The 12383-nt window shown below is 36.5% G+C and overlaps 2 protein-coding genes and 1 non-coding gene across 3 annotated transcripts; all 3 read left to right on the top strand.

Annotated features, from left to right (window-relative positions):
• Positions 1-1560: 1560 nt before the first annotated feature.
• LOC110415601 (uncharacterized) lies at positions 1561-5873 on the top strand. Its single transcript, XM_021427300.2, has 4 exons — positions 1561-1968; positions 2342-3007; positions 4641-4681; positions 4775-5873. The coding sequence occupies exons 2-4, from the start codon at positions 2689-2691 to the stop codon at positions 5768-5770; spliced, it is 1356 nt and encodes a 451-aa protein (XP_021282975.1). The 5' UTR covers positions 1561-1968; positions 2342-2688; the 3' UTR covers positions 5771-5873.
• Positions 5874-9281: 3408 nt separating this feature from the next.
• On the top strand, positions 9282-11012 carry LOC110415602 (expansin-A10-like). Its single transcript, XM_021427305.2, has 3 exons — positions 9282-9590; positions 9675-9987; positions 10198-11012. The coding sequence occupies exons 1-3, from the start codon at positions 9587-9589 to the stop codon at positions 10499-10501; spliced, it is 621 nt and encodes a 206-aa protein (XP_021282980.2). The 5' UTR covers positions 9282-9586; the 3' UTR covers positions 10502-11012.
• Positions 11013-11257: 245 nt separating this feature from the next.
• On the top strand, positions 11258-11454 carry LOC149527281 (U2 spliceosomal RNA). Its single transcript, XR_016351187.1, has one exon. It is a non-coding gene; the product is annotated as a U2 spliceosomal RNA (small nuclear RNA).
• Positions 11455-12383: the final 929 nt, after the last annotated feature.

The raw sequence follows: 12383 nt of genomic DNA, 5'->3' as shown, positions 1-12383 counted from the left end.
ATTATCTATTATAACATGTTAGTATGTCACGTCAATATCATATATCATAAAAAATTATAAATGACATTTTGATTTGTTAAGCATTACCTATAAAGATTTCTTTACTGAATAAAATTATAAAAGATTGATTAAATATAATAAAAGAATATAATTTTTTTAAATAAGTATTATATCTTTTCTTTTTCAATTTTATGTTTTTTATTCCTTTTAAGTTCGCTAACCATAAAACTTGTTGGTTATCTTCTTATATGAGAAAATTAGGTTTGGATTTTGAATGTAGCTGTAGAAACAAGGCGATAAGAGTTATGATAGAGTTAATCTAATTTAATGTACATAAAAAATGGAATTTAATTTTTCTTAATGCATGCATCCAAAGTAAAAAAATAATAAATGAAATTTTGAATGGAAATGGGTGTAGGTGGAGCTATACCTAAAATTTCATAATAAGTGGTTGATTATCTTAAAGTCTAAAGGTGATTAGGTTCGTAGTCAATGGTTTTAATCGTTTTTAACATATTTTCCAACTGGTCTTATGAATTTTTAGGTGAATCTTGAATAGTTTAGTCATGAACATTATCTTTTTTTTTTCTTTTAATTTAAAGGAAAATCCATTATAATAAGGTCGATGCTGATTTTCCACAATTATTCTTTTTGTTGACTCTTGGGACTTTCAAATTTTAAGTGTTTTTCTTTCTTTTAATTTAAGAAGCAGAACAAAGTTTTAATTTTGTTTTTATGGATTTTAAATAATGATGGAAAAGAATTGATAAAGAAAATAAACCTTCTATTGAATTTTCTGTTTCTTTGGAATTGAGTGGTTCATTCACGACCGTATTCATCTTTATTTCTCTAAAACTTGAGAAGTTCTTCAAGAAATAATCATTACACCTTTTTTATGCATTTGAATGTTAATATATTATATCCAACAAGAAAAAAAAAGAAATACCTAAATTTAATAAAAAATAAAAAGAAATGTTATTGCAAATCCATACAAAAAAGGATAACGACATGATCGTAATCTAACGATGTTGTTGCAATAACAATGTGATGCCCCCATCACTTTCACTTCATGTCAGCTCTGTTCACCTTTTTCTTCGTTCACCTTCTCTTTGTCTCATTTCCATTTTCCTTTTCTCTTTTATTTTTTCTCTCCAAACAAAAACAAAGAAACGAAACGGAGACACAAACAGTTTATAAAAAGCTTAAAAACAGCTAGGGTTTCTTTTTATTTTCTTCACTTAAAACCTCCCCCGGATTTCTTCATGTCCCAGTTCAAATTTGGACCTTAAAGGTACCCTCTTTTCTCTCTTCATTATGTTTTTTTTTTTTGGTCTGGGATTATAGTTTTTTTTTTGCTGATTTAATGTTATAAAAAGAAGCTGCTTGATCTTTTGGTTTTTTTTTTTTTCATTTTTATCATTTTTTAGGTTTTAGAATGTTTTTCTTTTCTGGGTAGTTGCTATTTTTTAATGCAAAGTTTGAAATTTTTGGGGGCCATTGATGTATTTGAAGAAGGGAGAGCCGGGGGGGGGGGGGGGGGTTATCATTTCCTTTTATGAGGTTTTAGTAGTTGGAAGAGAGGTTTTTAATTTTTTTCCAATGATTGATCATGAGTTGGATTTGTGTATTATTCTGAACATAATCTTAGGTTTAAAAGTGTTAAAAAACAAATTATTCTACCCCATGTTTGTTGACACTCTTCATGTTTTTAGGAGACTTCTTCAGAAATTCTTCCAGGTTTTGGTACTGTCAATGAAGACTTGCCTGCTTTGTTTGTGATTTTTACTGTCTGTTATTGCGTTTCGCCGATAATCTTGGCTGTGTTCACCACCAACATATATTTGTTCAAATCTAGGATTATTCAGACAGAAGTGCAGCTAAAAAGACAAAAAGGTTTAAAGGAGGATAAGGATATACAAAAATTATAAAAGTTGGCAAATTGCGGCTGCATTTAGCTTTCATGCCAAGGTATAAAGTGTGAAGCTTGTAATCAACAGCATTTCTATGCACTTCTTGCAGCAATTAGTGTTGCACTGTTTTGTTGTACAGCTTACTGATTGTCTTTTCTATTGAGTAAGATTGTCTGTGTGTCTACATGTATGATATTGCTTGGTGAAGTTTTGACGGATTTCCACTTTTAAAATAATGCCTTACTAGTATTTCATTCTCTGTCTATGTTAGCCTAAAATACATGATGTTAGCTATTATATTATTGTTTTATCCACTTCATTGTCATTATTTTTGTATTTTATATCTATAGCAATTTAGTTTTATTTTCCTCTGGATAGACCATAATTATTGAGTTCCTCATTACATTGCTCAAATGGATGAATGCAAACAGGAATAGCAGATTTTTGATGAATCCTAGTTGAAGTGGAAGGTTTCTTAAGTGCGTGCCTGCCTCCCATTATTATGCCTCCGAAGATGAAAATCTAACATGTCTTCTGTTTTGGTTCAAGTCTCAAGTTGATAATTGTTGGCTTCAATATATTTCCGTGGATTAATTTTGTTGACATTTGACTATGCTTTGTTCCTGATAAGCATGTGGAGTTCCATACTTGTGAAAATCTTAAAATAGAATACTGGACAACCTTATTGTGCCAATAGAAAATAGCTAATACGGGTGCGCTTTGTTGTGTGGCCACTGGGCCACATGGAACAAAATCACCAACAAGCAGAAGGGATTCCATGGATCATGATGAACCACATTGGAGGATAAACTCTAGTTTCTCACCTCCTCCATTGAGGATATTGGACTGTAGGTTACATTCAGATGGTTTGCCACATGGGTCACATTGTGCTGGTTTACATGGTTCATCACTATCCTCAAATAGCAGGGGTAGCAGAAGCAGGGTAGGCAGTGAAGGGTACATCAACCATCACCATTCTGTTTCTGATGGTGCACTCTCTTATTCTGGCAGCCCACCTGATAATGCTCAGCTACCACAATGGACATCACCCATTCAAAGGTTCAATACAGAGGAGCTCCCTGCCTCTAATGTCGGAGGTAATCTAAAGTTGATATTTCTTCCGTTACCTAGCATGACATGCCCTGCTTAAGTTTGATTTTTATTTCACTGGCAGATTTAGTCATATAATCATATGTCACATGCCACTTTCTGTGTTAATTGTCGTCAATTAGTCAATTTAGCTGCATGTCTTAGGGCATTTTCTTTTTATCTTTTTCCCCACTTAATAGTATGCTGAATGTCATGGTACTTTCTCTACATAAACCAGAAATTGTAATCATAGTTATTACCTTTTCTGAAATGAAGGTCCGATGAAAGAAATACTGATAACATAATTGGTCAAAATTGGAACAAATGGGTGGCATGATATTGTAAAATTTTTGCAGTCTTTAGAATCTTTATGTCACATTGCAATGAATACTTAACTGTTCATTACTGATTGTTTCTTATGATTACCATTCTCTTCTCTGCCTTAGCATTCATGATTTATATTGTCATATGATTGCCTTATTGTACCAATTTTAATTTTATGATTTTCCATAACAGCATTCTGTCTTTTCATTGAAGGAGTTGTTCAAGAATGTATAAGCACAAAACTGGAAAATGATTTTTTCTCCGAAATAACAGGATAGATAGAATATTAGGTTCATTTCTCATTATAACAAATTCATTTGAACCAACACCTTGTTAGAATTAAATACGTATCTAAATAGCAAGAATGTCTAAAAGGTCCTTCAGACTGGCAAATAATTTTCTCTTCAAATATGTTTTACTTCTGTGAATGAAACAATTTCCTCATTCCCGTTGAGGATAATTTTAAAATGTTAATATAGCTCATTAAACATTTAGAGATACTCTATTAGTGATTATTTTAGGCATTGAAACTTGTCTGCCGCCTGTGATGTAGCCAGCTCTCCTTCATAATGAGTTTTTGTTGCTTCTGAGATTCATCTGGCAAAAAGTTAAAAGAAAAATTGGAAAAAAGAGATGCAGCTTTTGCTGGCAGAATCACCTCAGTTGACCCAATCCTAGCTTGTAGTGTACTTTAATGTGTTTTATTTCCAAGTTTCTGTTTGGAGGTGACGGTGGCTGGGGTTGAGCGGTGAAATGTGGATATCTATTTATTTATTGGTTTGTGGGGATAGGCTGATTCAGCCCTTTAGGATTATTGCATAAATTGAACGATTCATGCTGTTGTGCTTCTTAATTAAAGGCTCTTACACATTGCAATGAATGGTAGTTTCTCTTACAGCACAATAGTAAAATGCTGATTATAATATGTTGAACATGCTTCTAAAACTTGATACATTTTGTGAAATTGTAAAAGTTATGGGTGTTTCCAGAAGCAGCCACTTGTAGTCTGAACATGAAATTGTAATAGCAAAGATGTTGGAAGTGAGGAATGACATGATACCTTTTTTCTTAATATACTAAATCAAATTCACTAGTTCTTCTTCTCTCCCTCTTTTAGAAGGCTACAGCTAATTAGCCAAGCTTCTTTCCCTGGATTTTGTCCAGTCAACCAAAATGAAGTACATATTATATGATTTAGGATGGAGTAATTATATTTCTTAATTCTGATTTGACTATGGACTGCAGTCTCCGTTGTTTAGGTTTTGTATTATTTGCACTATCATATGTTTGCTTCATTAACCTAGTTCTAATTATCAGGACCAATGCCCCAGACCTCTTGGTTCCCTTGCTCCACTGAGGTGACTTGTGTTTCAACTTGTTGGGTTTCGTAGCAGTTAAATAAGAAAAGTTTACTATTAAGCAATTTCCCCTTTTCGGTGTTCTTCTTGCAGAGGCGATATGCTGTTAAAGCAACTGCAGCTTCCCCTAGCTTTGGATCCCCTTCCTCACTTTCTGAGTCTAGTCGCTGGGAATCCACTAGCAAGCAGCCCTTCTCTTTTCCTAACCGCAACTTCTCTGGTCGACGTTCTTACATGTCAAAAGCTGTTTACCCACTAGTGTTTCGCAACCCTGTGTCAGATAATGAAGCCTTTGGTGATGCTGACATTAACAGTGTTGGCAGGTTGACACCTACTGAGGATCACTTCTCACCATTTCACTGGCATGAAAACAGTTCTAGTGTTGAGCACAAGTTTCACAAAACCCTTTCTGATCTTCAAAGGTCTGAAGCATCACCAGACCCCAGTGCAAGCTCTAGAAGAGAAGGTTTTAGGTGGAGCAGTGCCAGTAGTTATGATCTGGGGTTAGATGGAGAAAAGTTTGACATGGCGGAGCATGTGGATGTAGAGCGCCTGAGGTCCCCCATTGGTCCTGTAGTAGACCACAAGTGTGGGGTTTGTGGAAAACTTTTGTGGCAGAAGTCCCCCTGGAGTTCACATCGAATAATTAGAGGTGGTGACATGCCAATTGCTGGGGTTCTACCCTGCAGCCATGTGTTCCATGCTGAATGCTTGGAGCAAGTTACCCCAAAGTCCCAGATTCATGATCCTCCCTGCCCATTGTGCCTCAAAACCATTGGAGCACTAGAAGAATCTGCATCAGTTTCAGAACCTTTGCAAGTGGCTTTAAGATCTTTGCGGAGGAGCAGGGGTGCCATGATATCTGAAGACCAGGAAGATGACGAAGTCTCAAATCATATCAAGGAAAAAATAAGGAGAAACTGGCCTCGACCGGCCCCACGATGGAATGACAGTGGTTCTTCGATAAAAAATCGTCTTAAGAAGCATTTCACGTTTAAAGGGAAAGTAAGTAAAGATATATTTAGCACCAAGGTATTCCAGAGGATCGGATCATCTTCTTCTTCAAGCAGGGAAGCGGTTCGACATTGAGCATCTATTCAGTAGTTACAGATATGTAATTCACTTGCAAATAGATAGATTTAGTCATTTTGTGAACTTTTTGTTTCCTTTCAATATATTATCTTTTTACTCTGGTCTCGTTTCTCAATATAGTAGAAAGAACATCTTGCATGCCTTATTGCTTGCTTAATCAAAATATGGGTGCAAGCAAGTCTATATTGCTTGTATCTAATGTGTTATGAAATCAGCTACCTATTTGATCTATGATGCAGCATACAGGAAGTTTGACGGGGATGGAAACTAATTTTAGGGACTAGACCTTGAAAATTAGAGGTTTATTTTTTCATGCTTAAATTGGAAATGTTTCATCTTGTGTTTTTACTGCAGATGTTGGTGGTGTTTGCTTTGACAGTGCAAAATATGTATGTTTGGTCAGTAGGCAATGAGACAAGGCCAGCGATGGCTTTCGTACTCTATAATTATACACTAATTCCAGTCGGGTGGGAGCTTAATAAAGAGTTTGTTTGCTGGGGCCTTATTACTCTAGAGCAATAGTTGAATGACAAGCACAAGATATTTGACTTCACTATACTTAAAACTAGGATACTGTGTCATCACATTGCAGAGAAGCCTTTAATTCATGATCCATTGCTTTTTGGAGACAATAAAAGTATAAATCCTAATTATCATGGACTCCACTGGATGTCAATTTCAGTGCATGCCAGTTTTGAGAGGTCGCTGTTTGAATTATGTACTCACATGTTGTTCTCCGTTAAAAAATATTGTGCACGCGGGCCTCAACTCGAAGTGGCCAATACAACAGAAGTGAACAAGCAAATCCCAGTGGACTCTCCATCATGTAGATCAGTGGTTTCCACAACAAAGTTGCCTTCTGGCTTCGTGTGGCTCAGAGTTGCCTTGGAAGTTTTTAGTCTCTCTGAATCTTGGGAAGCGTTTATTTTGGATAAAATGTGGGGTAAATTGTATGCGCAAAGGTACTCAACTAGGCCCTTTAGGCTTTTCTTTTGACCTTATTCTATTGCTTGAACAAGTTGGCCATGTGATCCCATGTGCAGTTCGGTGTATGAACTTTCAACTAACTTAGGTCTATGCCATGGCCTGCTTTGATATGTTGTTATTCTGTGGGGTTTGATATCTGTTGTGGAGTTTATTTATCCTTTCCTTTGTGGCCTATTCAAACTACCATGATCTGGTTGGTAGTTCTCTGAAATGAACAATATATTCTACAGTACTCTGGAACTTGATGAGTGATGACAGAGAAAGATTATTATAAAACTTGTCATCTGAGTGTTAGTTTGTCCTCAATATAATCAAAACCCTGAGCATAGAACTTTTTAACTTTTTACTCACAAGAGTGATGGAAAATAACATTTTAATTAGGTAGAACTTATCCAAAAGGAATCTACCTGATCAAATGAAAAATTTCTGAACAATAAGTGGTCTATGGTTAACATGAATTAGGTGAAACAGATATAGCCATTTGTCACCTAAGAATTATTTCCTAATTCTTAATCAATGGTATGTCAGGATTCTATCAAGTAAATTATATTTTCCCCCTGCTCTTGATCAATTCTCAGAGAAAAAAAAATTTCATCAGAACTGGAATTTTCTGTTATAGAGGGTGAGATTCTAAATTCCCAAGCTTATCTAAGTAGAAGACAGTTGGCTAGTTGCTACTGGGAGGACAACTGTAAAATAAAAAACAAAAGGCATCTAACTGTTTCTCTGCTTCAATGAGAGTACTTCTAAACAAAAAGGATTCATCAATCATGAACAGCTGCACGAGTGAATGGTTGATTGGCTGATTGCCTCCCATTAAGGTATTCAATGATTAATGCTCCCAGAAATCAAAATGAGATTTTTGCATGATATCTTACCAGTTAACTAAAATGGCCATTGAAATTGTAGGAAAACAATCCAGCTTAGTTTAGAAATATTGATCACATAAACATGCCTGGAACGTCGTGAAAAAGGAGGTTCAATTTTAATATGAGTTCTTTCAAGCTGTAAAGATTATAATAAGCTTCATATTCTTCAAGGGAACTGCGGCATGGAGACAATGAAAAGGGTTGTCAACTGGACACAGCTAAGATGGATAAAAGCAAAGAGAATGAAAGTATAATGAGAAAGGAAGGGTAGAAAAGATATACATTCCAATATCTTTACTAACTGAGATGGGCGGTTTGCCACATGCCCAACACTTTGATTATGACATTTCATAGCCTATATTCGATTCAGGGTAGGGAGGCTAACTAGCTAGCTTGAGCATGTACTTTCACACGGATTCTTCCTGCACTGATTTCGAAAAGCTAGATGAGTTTTTCCAATAGGAATTTTGTTTCATGGAATCTGCATGACAGACTTGAAGGGGAATAGAAGATTACTGATAATTACAAGTCAAGTTAAACAAATTTAAACATTAATCCATGATTAACATAACCGTTGAACGTACACAGCATTAAGAGGTTTATTCTCTGCATAAGCACTTGGTGATAGAAAATTTTTTTTGACTGATCCTTAAAATGGACTTCCAAAAGCTACCATTGTTCTCTGGGAGCACGAGAGGATGTGGATGACAATTCTTCAAAGTAATAGAAACCCCTTATCTCTTTCATAGTTCCAAGTTCCAATCAATGCTGATCCAGGCAAAATTGGTAGGAATATTGACTTTCTGCATATGATGTCAGTTTAACTTTGCATCCAGAAAGGAGTGTCATGGCTTCTGCATATAGCACAGGCATATATTTCAGTCGAATATGGTGATGAAATGAACTCTGATATTTCTCTTCTTTTCGTCCAACCGTGAAGTGCTCTCCAAACAATAGAAAATCAACAGTATGCTGTAAAAATATCAGACCAGTAATGTAAGTAGTACCTGACCTGACAACTCTTTTGGGGTTCCCTTGTAACATCATGACAAAATCTCCTCTTATCAGCATAAAATTAGAGACTCAAAGCAATTTAGTTGGCACGGTCTGTCTTGCATCCTTTTTATCTTTCCAACCCTCATGGGTACCAAATCACTTCTTCGACAAATTTCTCTCAAATAACATTAATCCTTTGCACAAGATTCACATCCTGGAAGGATTCTTCAGGATCTTTAATTGTAAGCCAGGATTGTGCTTAAACCATTGCAAAAGGAAGTTTACAAAATGTTTTTGGACATCAACAGATGCAGAGAACCTTTTCCCACACTTTTTCCTGGTTAAAGTCCTAGAGGAAAGTCAACAAGAACATGGGTCCAATCTATTAGAGGATTCTTTTTCCGGTTAATACATTATTCTTCTTTTCCTTTCTCTTTTATATGATGTGTGCAAAAGTAACACTGCGAATGTCTTTCAAAAGATAAGGATGTCAATTATTCTTTTGTGTATGGAAAAAAAAATAAAAAGAAGAAAAAGATACCCTTAAACCTTGTAGCATCTACCCAACACCTTCCTCTGCTACCCTCCCTCCCTCCGTCAGTCTGTCCTCTGTCACACACATTATAAATAGACTTCACCCCGTCTTTCTTACCTTATTTCTCAATTCTCATTGGCTCTGTTCTCCAAGTCAAAGTTTTCAAAGTTAACTCTGGCCTTGTAAGAACAAGAATCATTTTCTCTATATACTGCATCTTTTCATTCCCAAACTTATATAACCCTTTCCATATCAGTTCATCTCAAAAAATGCTGATATTTGAATGTTGGTTGCTTCTGCAGAAAATGGATTTTCTTGGAATTTTTCTTGTGTCTTCTCTTGCCATGTTGAAGACAATTCATGGATATGGAGGTGATGGTCTAATGCTCATGCTACCTTCTATGGAGGAGGTGATCTTCTGGTACAATGGGTAAGAACGAAACAATGCAAGAGAATTCATTATTAATCCCCTTTCCACGATTCTCTCTCTCAGCTACTTTTCCAAATGTTGTAGGAGGAGCATGTGGCTATGGAAATCTCTATAGCCAAGGTTATGGCACAAGCACTGCTGCATTGAGTACTGTCCTATTCAACCAAGGGCTGACTTGTGGGGCATGCTTTGAAATCAAATGTATTAATGACAATAGGTGGTGTCTCCCAGGATCCATCATAGTCACAGCAACGAACTTCTGCCCTCCAAACAATGCTCTCCCAAATAATGCAGGAGGATGGTGTAACCCTCCTTTAAGACACTTTGATCTCTCCCAACCTGTTTTCCAACATATAGCTCAATATAAAGCAGGAATAGTGCCTGTTCAGTACAGAAGGTAAGAAACACAAACCAAACTAGATCTCAGTCTAACATAGCCTAAAACCTCAAGATAGGATTGCAATTCAAGTTTGCAAGTCATGTTTAAATTAACAGACAGGTTAATTTTTGGTATAAGCATAGTTTGAGTCAAAATGGTCATATATTAAACTCAATTCTAAAACAAGTTATGTCAAAGACAAGCTAAACAGCATCTTTTCATTTGCAGGGTTGCTTGTGGGAAATCTGGTGGGATGAGGTTTACCATAAATGGCCATTCATACTTCAACCTTGTTCTGATAACCAATGTTGGAGGGGCCGGAGATGTGGTGTCTGTCTCGATCAAAGGGTCTAGAACCGGTTGGCAAGTGATGTCTCGCAATTGGGGCCAAAACTGGCAAAGCAACTCTTACTTGAATGGTCAAGCCCTCTCTTTTAAGGTCACAACAAGTGATGGCCGCTCTGTCATCTCCAACAATGCGGCTCCTCCCAATTGGTCATTTGGCCAAACCTTCACAGGAGGTCAATTCTAGTTTGTTTCATCTCACCCCCAAAACTAACCAAAACCACCTTAAAAATTTGACTCCTCCCAACAAGTCCAAGCCCCAGGGCCCATAAAACTATTAACCAAGTAGTAGTTTTCTAGTTAGATGTACCTGATATGAATACTATTTATAGTGCTATCTAAAGTTTGTAATACAAGGACAAAATTTGTCACCATGGGGTCCTTTTTATAAATGCCCTGAATGCTGTTATTATGTTTCTTTTTCTGTTTTTTCTTTTACCAAAGTTTTTTGGGGATGAATGTTCTGTTGTGGAATTTGATGGAAGATCTATCAGAAGTTTGTGAGTTTGGTCTCTGTGGTTGAGACCTGTCTAATTCTTAGTCTCTGTTGTATGAGGTTAGAGTGTTTCTAGCTTTTCCAGCCAGGATTGATATTTTTATGTAATCTCTTTGGAGTGGAATGTTCTTCGCAGACATCAGTTGTATTGTACTATAAGGTTTACCATTAATGATATAGCTTCAATTTTCTTTGAAGTTCAGTTTACAGTCCATTATTTGCTTATTAAGTGTTTTCAGATGGACATGAAACTCTGAAAGTTGGAAAGGTTTTGGGGCCATCACTTCTTTCATTGCGCACTTCCATCCATTGATGCAGAGATTCGTCTCCGATGACTTCCAAAGGAGAAGTGAGAGACATGTTTAGTCACAATCCCACATTTACAAGACGTGAAGCGACTGGGCGTCAAGCTGCCTATAAAATAAGCGGGCTTGGGAGGGCCTAAGCATACCTTTCTCGGCCTTTTGGCTAAGATCAAGTGTAGTATCTGTTCTTATCAGTTTAATATCTGATACGTGGGCCATCGGTCCACATGATATTAAATTAATTTTTTAAAGGGGGAGAGCCCACCACGGTAGCTGGCTGCTGGGGTTCTCGTGCGTCGCCCAAGTGTTGCACTACTGCTCGGGCCTGGCGCACCCACCCAATACAAGTCTTAAGATTTCGAGTTCAATGTGAAGATTACCAGACCTATTTTGAGTAGTAATTTGAGTACGAAGGTAATGTAACTCTGGGCACAAGCCCGGCATGTTTTTTCTGCTATTTCAGACTGAAGGCGAATCATATACAGTTTCAAATTACAATAAGCTAAGTGTTACTGATGTTGCAAACAGACTTGGGAGATAAAATATTTCATCCAGAAAGCACCATATTAAAGCGAGTTGGTAATTAGATTGAATTGAACTAGAATGGAGAGTATGGAAGACTCAGTAACAGTCTTTTTAAATGCCATGTGTCGATGAAAGAAGCTTCATATGTGAACTACTCCAATATTATATAGAATTTTAGAGGATGGCAACATTAATAACCATTGTCAACATTAATTTCAATTGTAAGTTCATTGCCCGCAGCGCTGGCTTCCATTGCAACTTCAGAACTGTGCTCAAGTCAATGAAGTGAACATAGGAAGAGGGAACTCCACGAGTATATGCAGAAAATAGCGAAGGAAAAGATGACTCTAGACTTGGTAAGTGTTACATCTGCTTCTTGGAAAGAAATTTTAATAAAGAACAATGAGACTAGTTCAACGACTCCCAACCATAAATGAGCAAGTTCTTCAATCAACATTTCTCACCTCAACAAGCATTAAAACTTGGAAGTTTCTGAGCGAGAAAGCTGCCTTGTTTGCAATGGAAGGTTTTAAAATCCTTGTACCAATTTCCCTGTTGGTTCTGGCTTTCTCATTTGCCTAGCCCTCTCAGGACTTTTGTGTAGCCCTCAAGGACGCCCAAATAGTAGTATGTCCCTTTATTTTTTGAAGTATTGAAATCAATGTCAAACTCTAAATTAAGATATTCTGCAATAACAACAATTTGGAAACAAACTATACCCCTGATTAAAATTCTATGCTTTT

The sequence above is a fragment of the Theobroma umbraticum genome, unplaced genomic scaffold (assembly GCF_002168275.2).
Source record: "Theobroma umbraticum cultivar Fairchild unplaced genomic scaffold, ASM216827v3 scaffold_147.0, whole genome shotgun sequence".
In the NCBI taxonomy this organism is placed as follows: Eukaryota; Viridiplantae; Streptophyta; class Magnoliopsida; order Malvales; family Malvaceae; genus Theobroma; species Theobroma umbraticum.
Note: the sequence above shows the minus strand (reverse complement) of the source record. Positions and strands in the feature narration are given on the sequence as shown.

Bases quoted from the DNA above. Each gene is read 5' to 3' on its own strand.
- LOC110415601 (XM_021427300.2), top strand. From the start codon at position 2,689: ATGGATCATGATGAACCACATTGGAGGATAAACTCTAGTTTCTCACCT. The intron at 3,008-4,640 runs GTAATCTAAAGT...TCTAATTATCAG, and splicing joins CCCTGCCTCTAATGTCGGAG to GACCAATGCCCCAGACCTCT. The intron at 4,682-4,774 runs GTGACTTGTGTT...TTCTTCTTGCAG, and splicing joins GGTTCCCTTGCTCCACTGAG to AGGCGATATGCTGTTAAAGC.
- LOC110415602 (XM_021427305.2), top strand. The intron at 9,988-10,197 runs GTAAGAAACACA...TTTCATTTGCAG, and splicing joins GTGCCTGTTCAGTACAGAAG to GGTTGCTTGTGGGAAATCTG.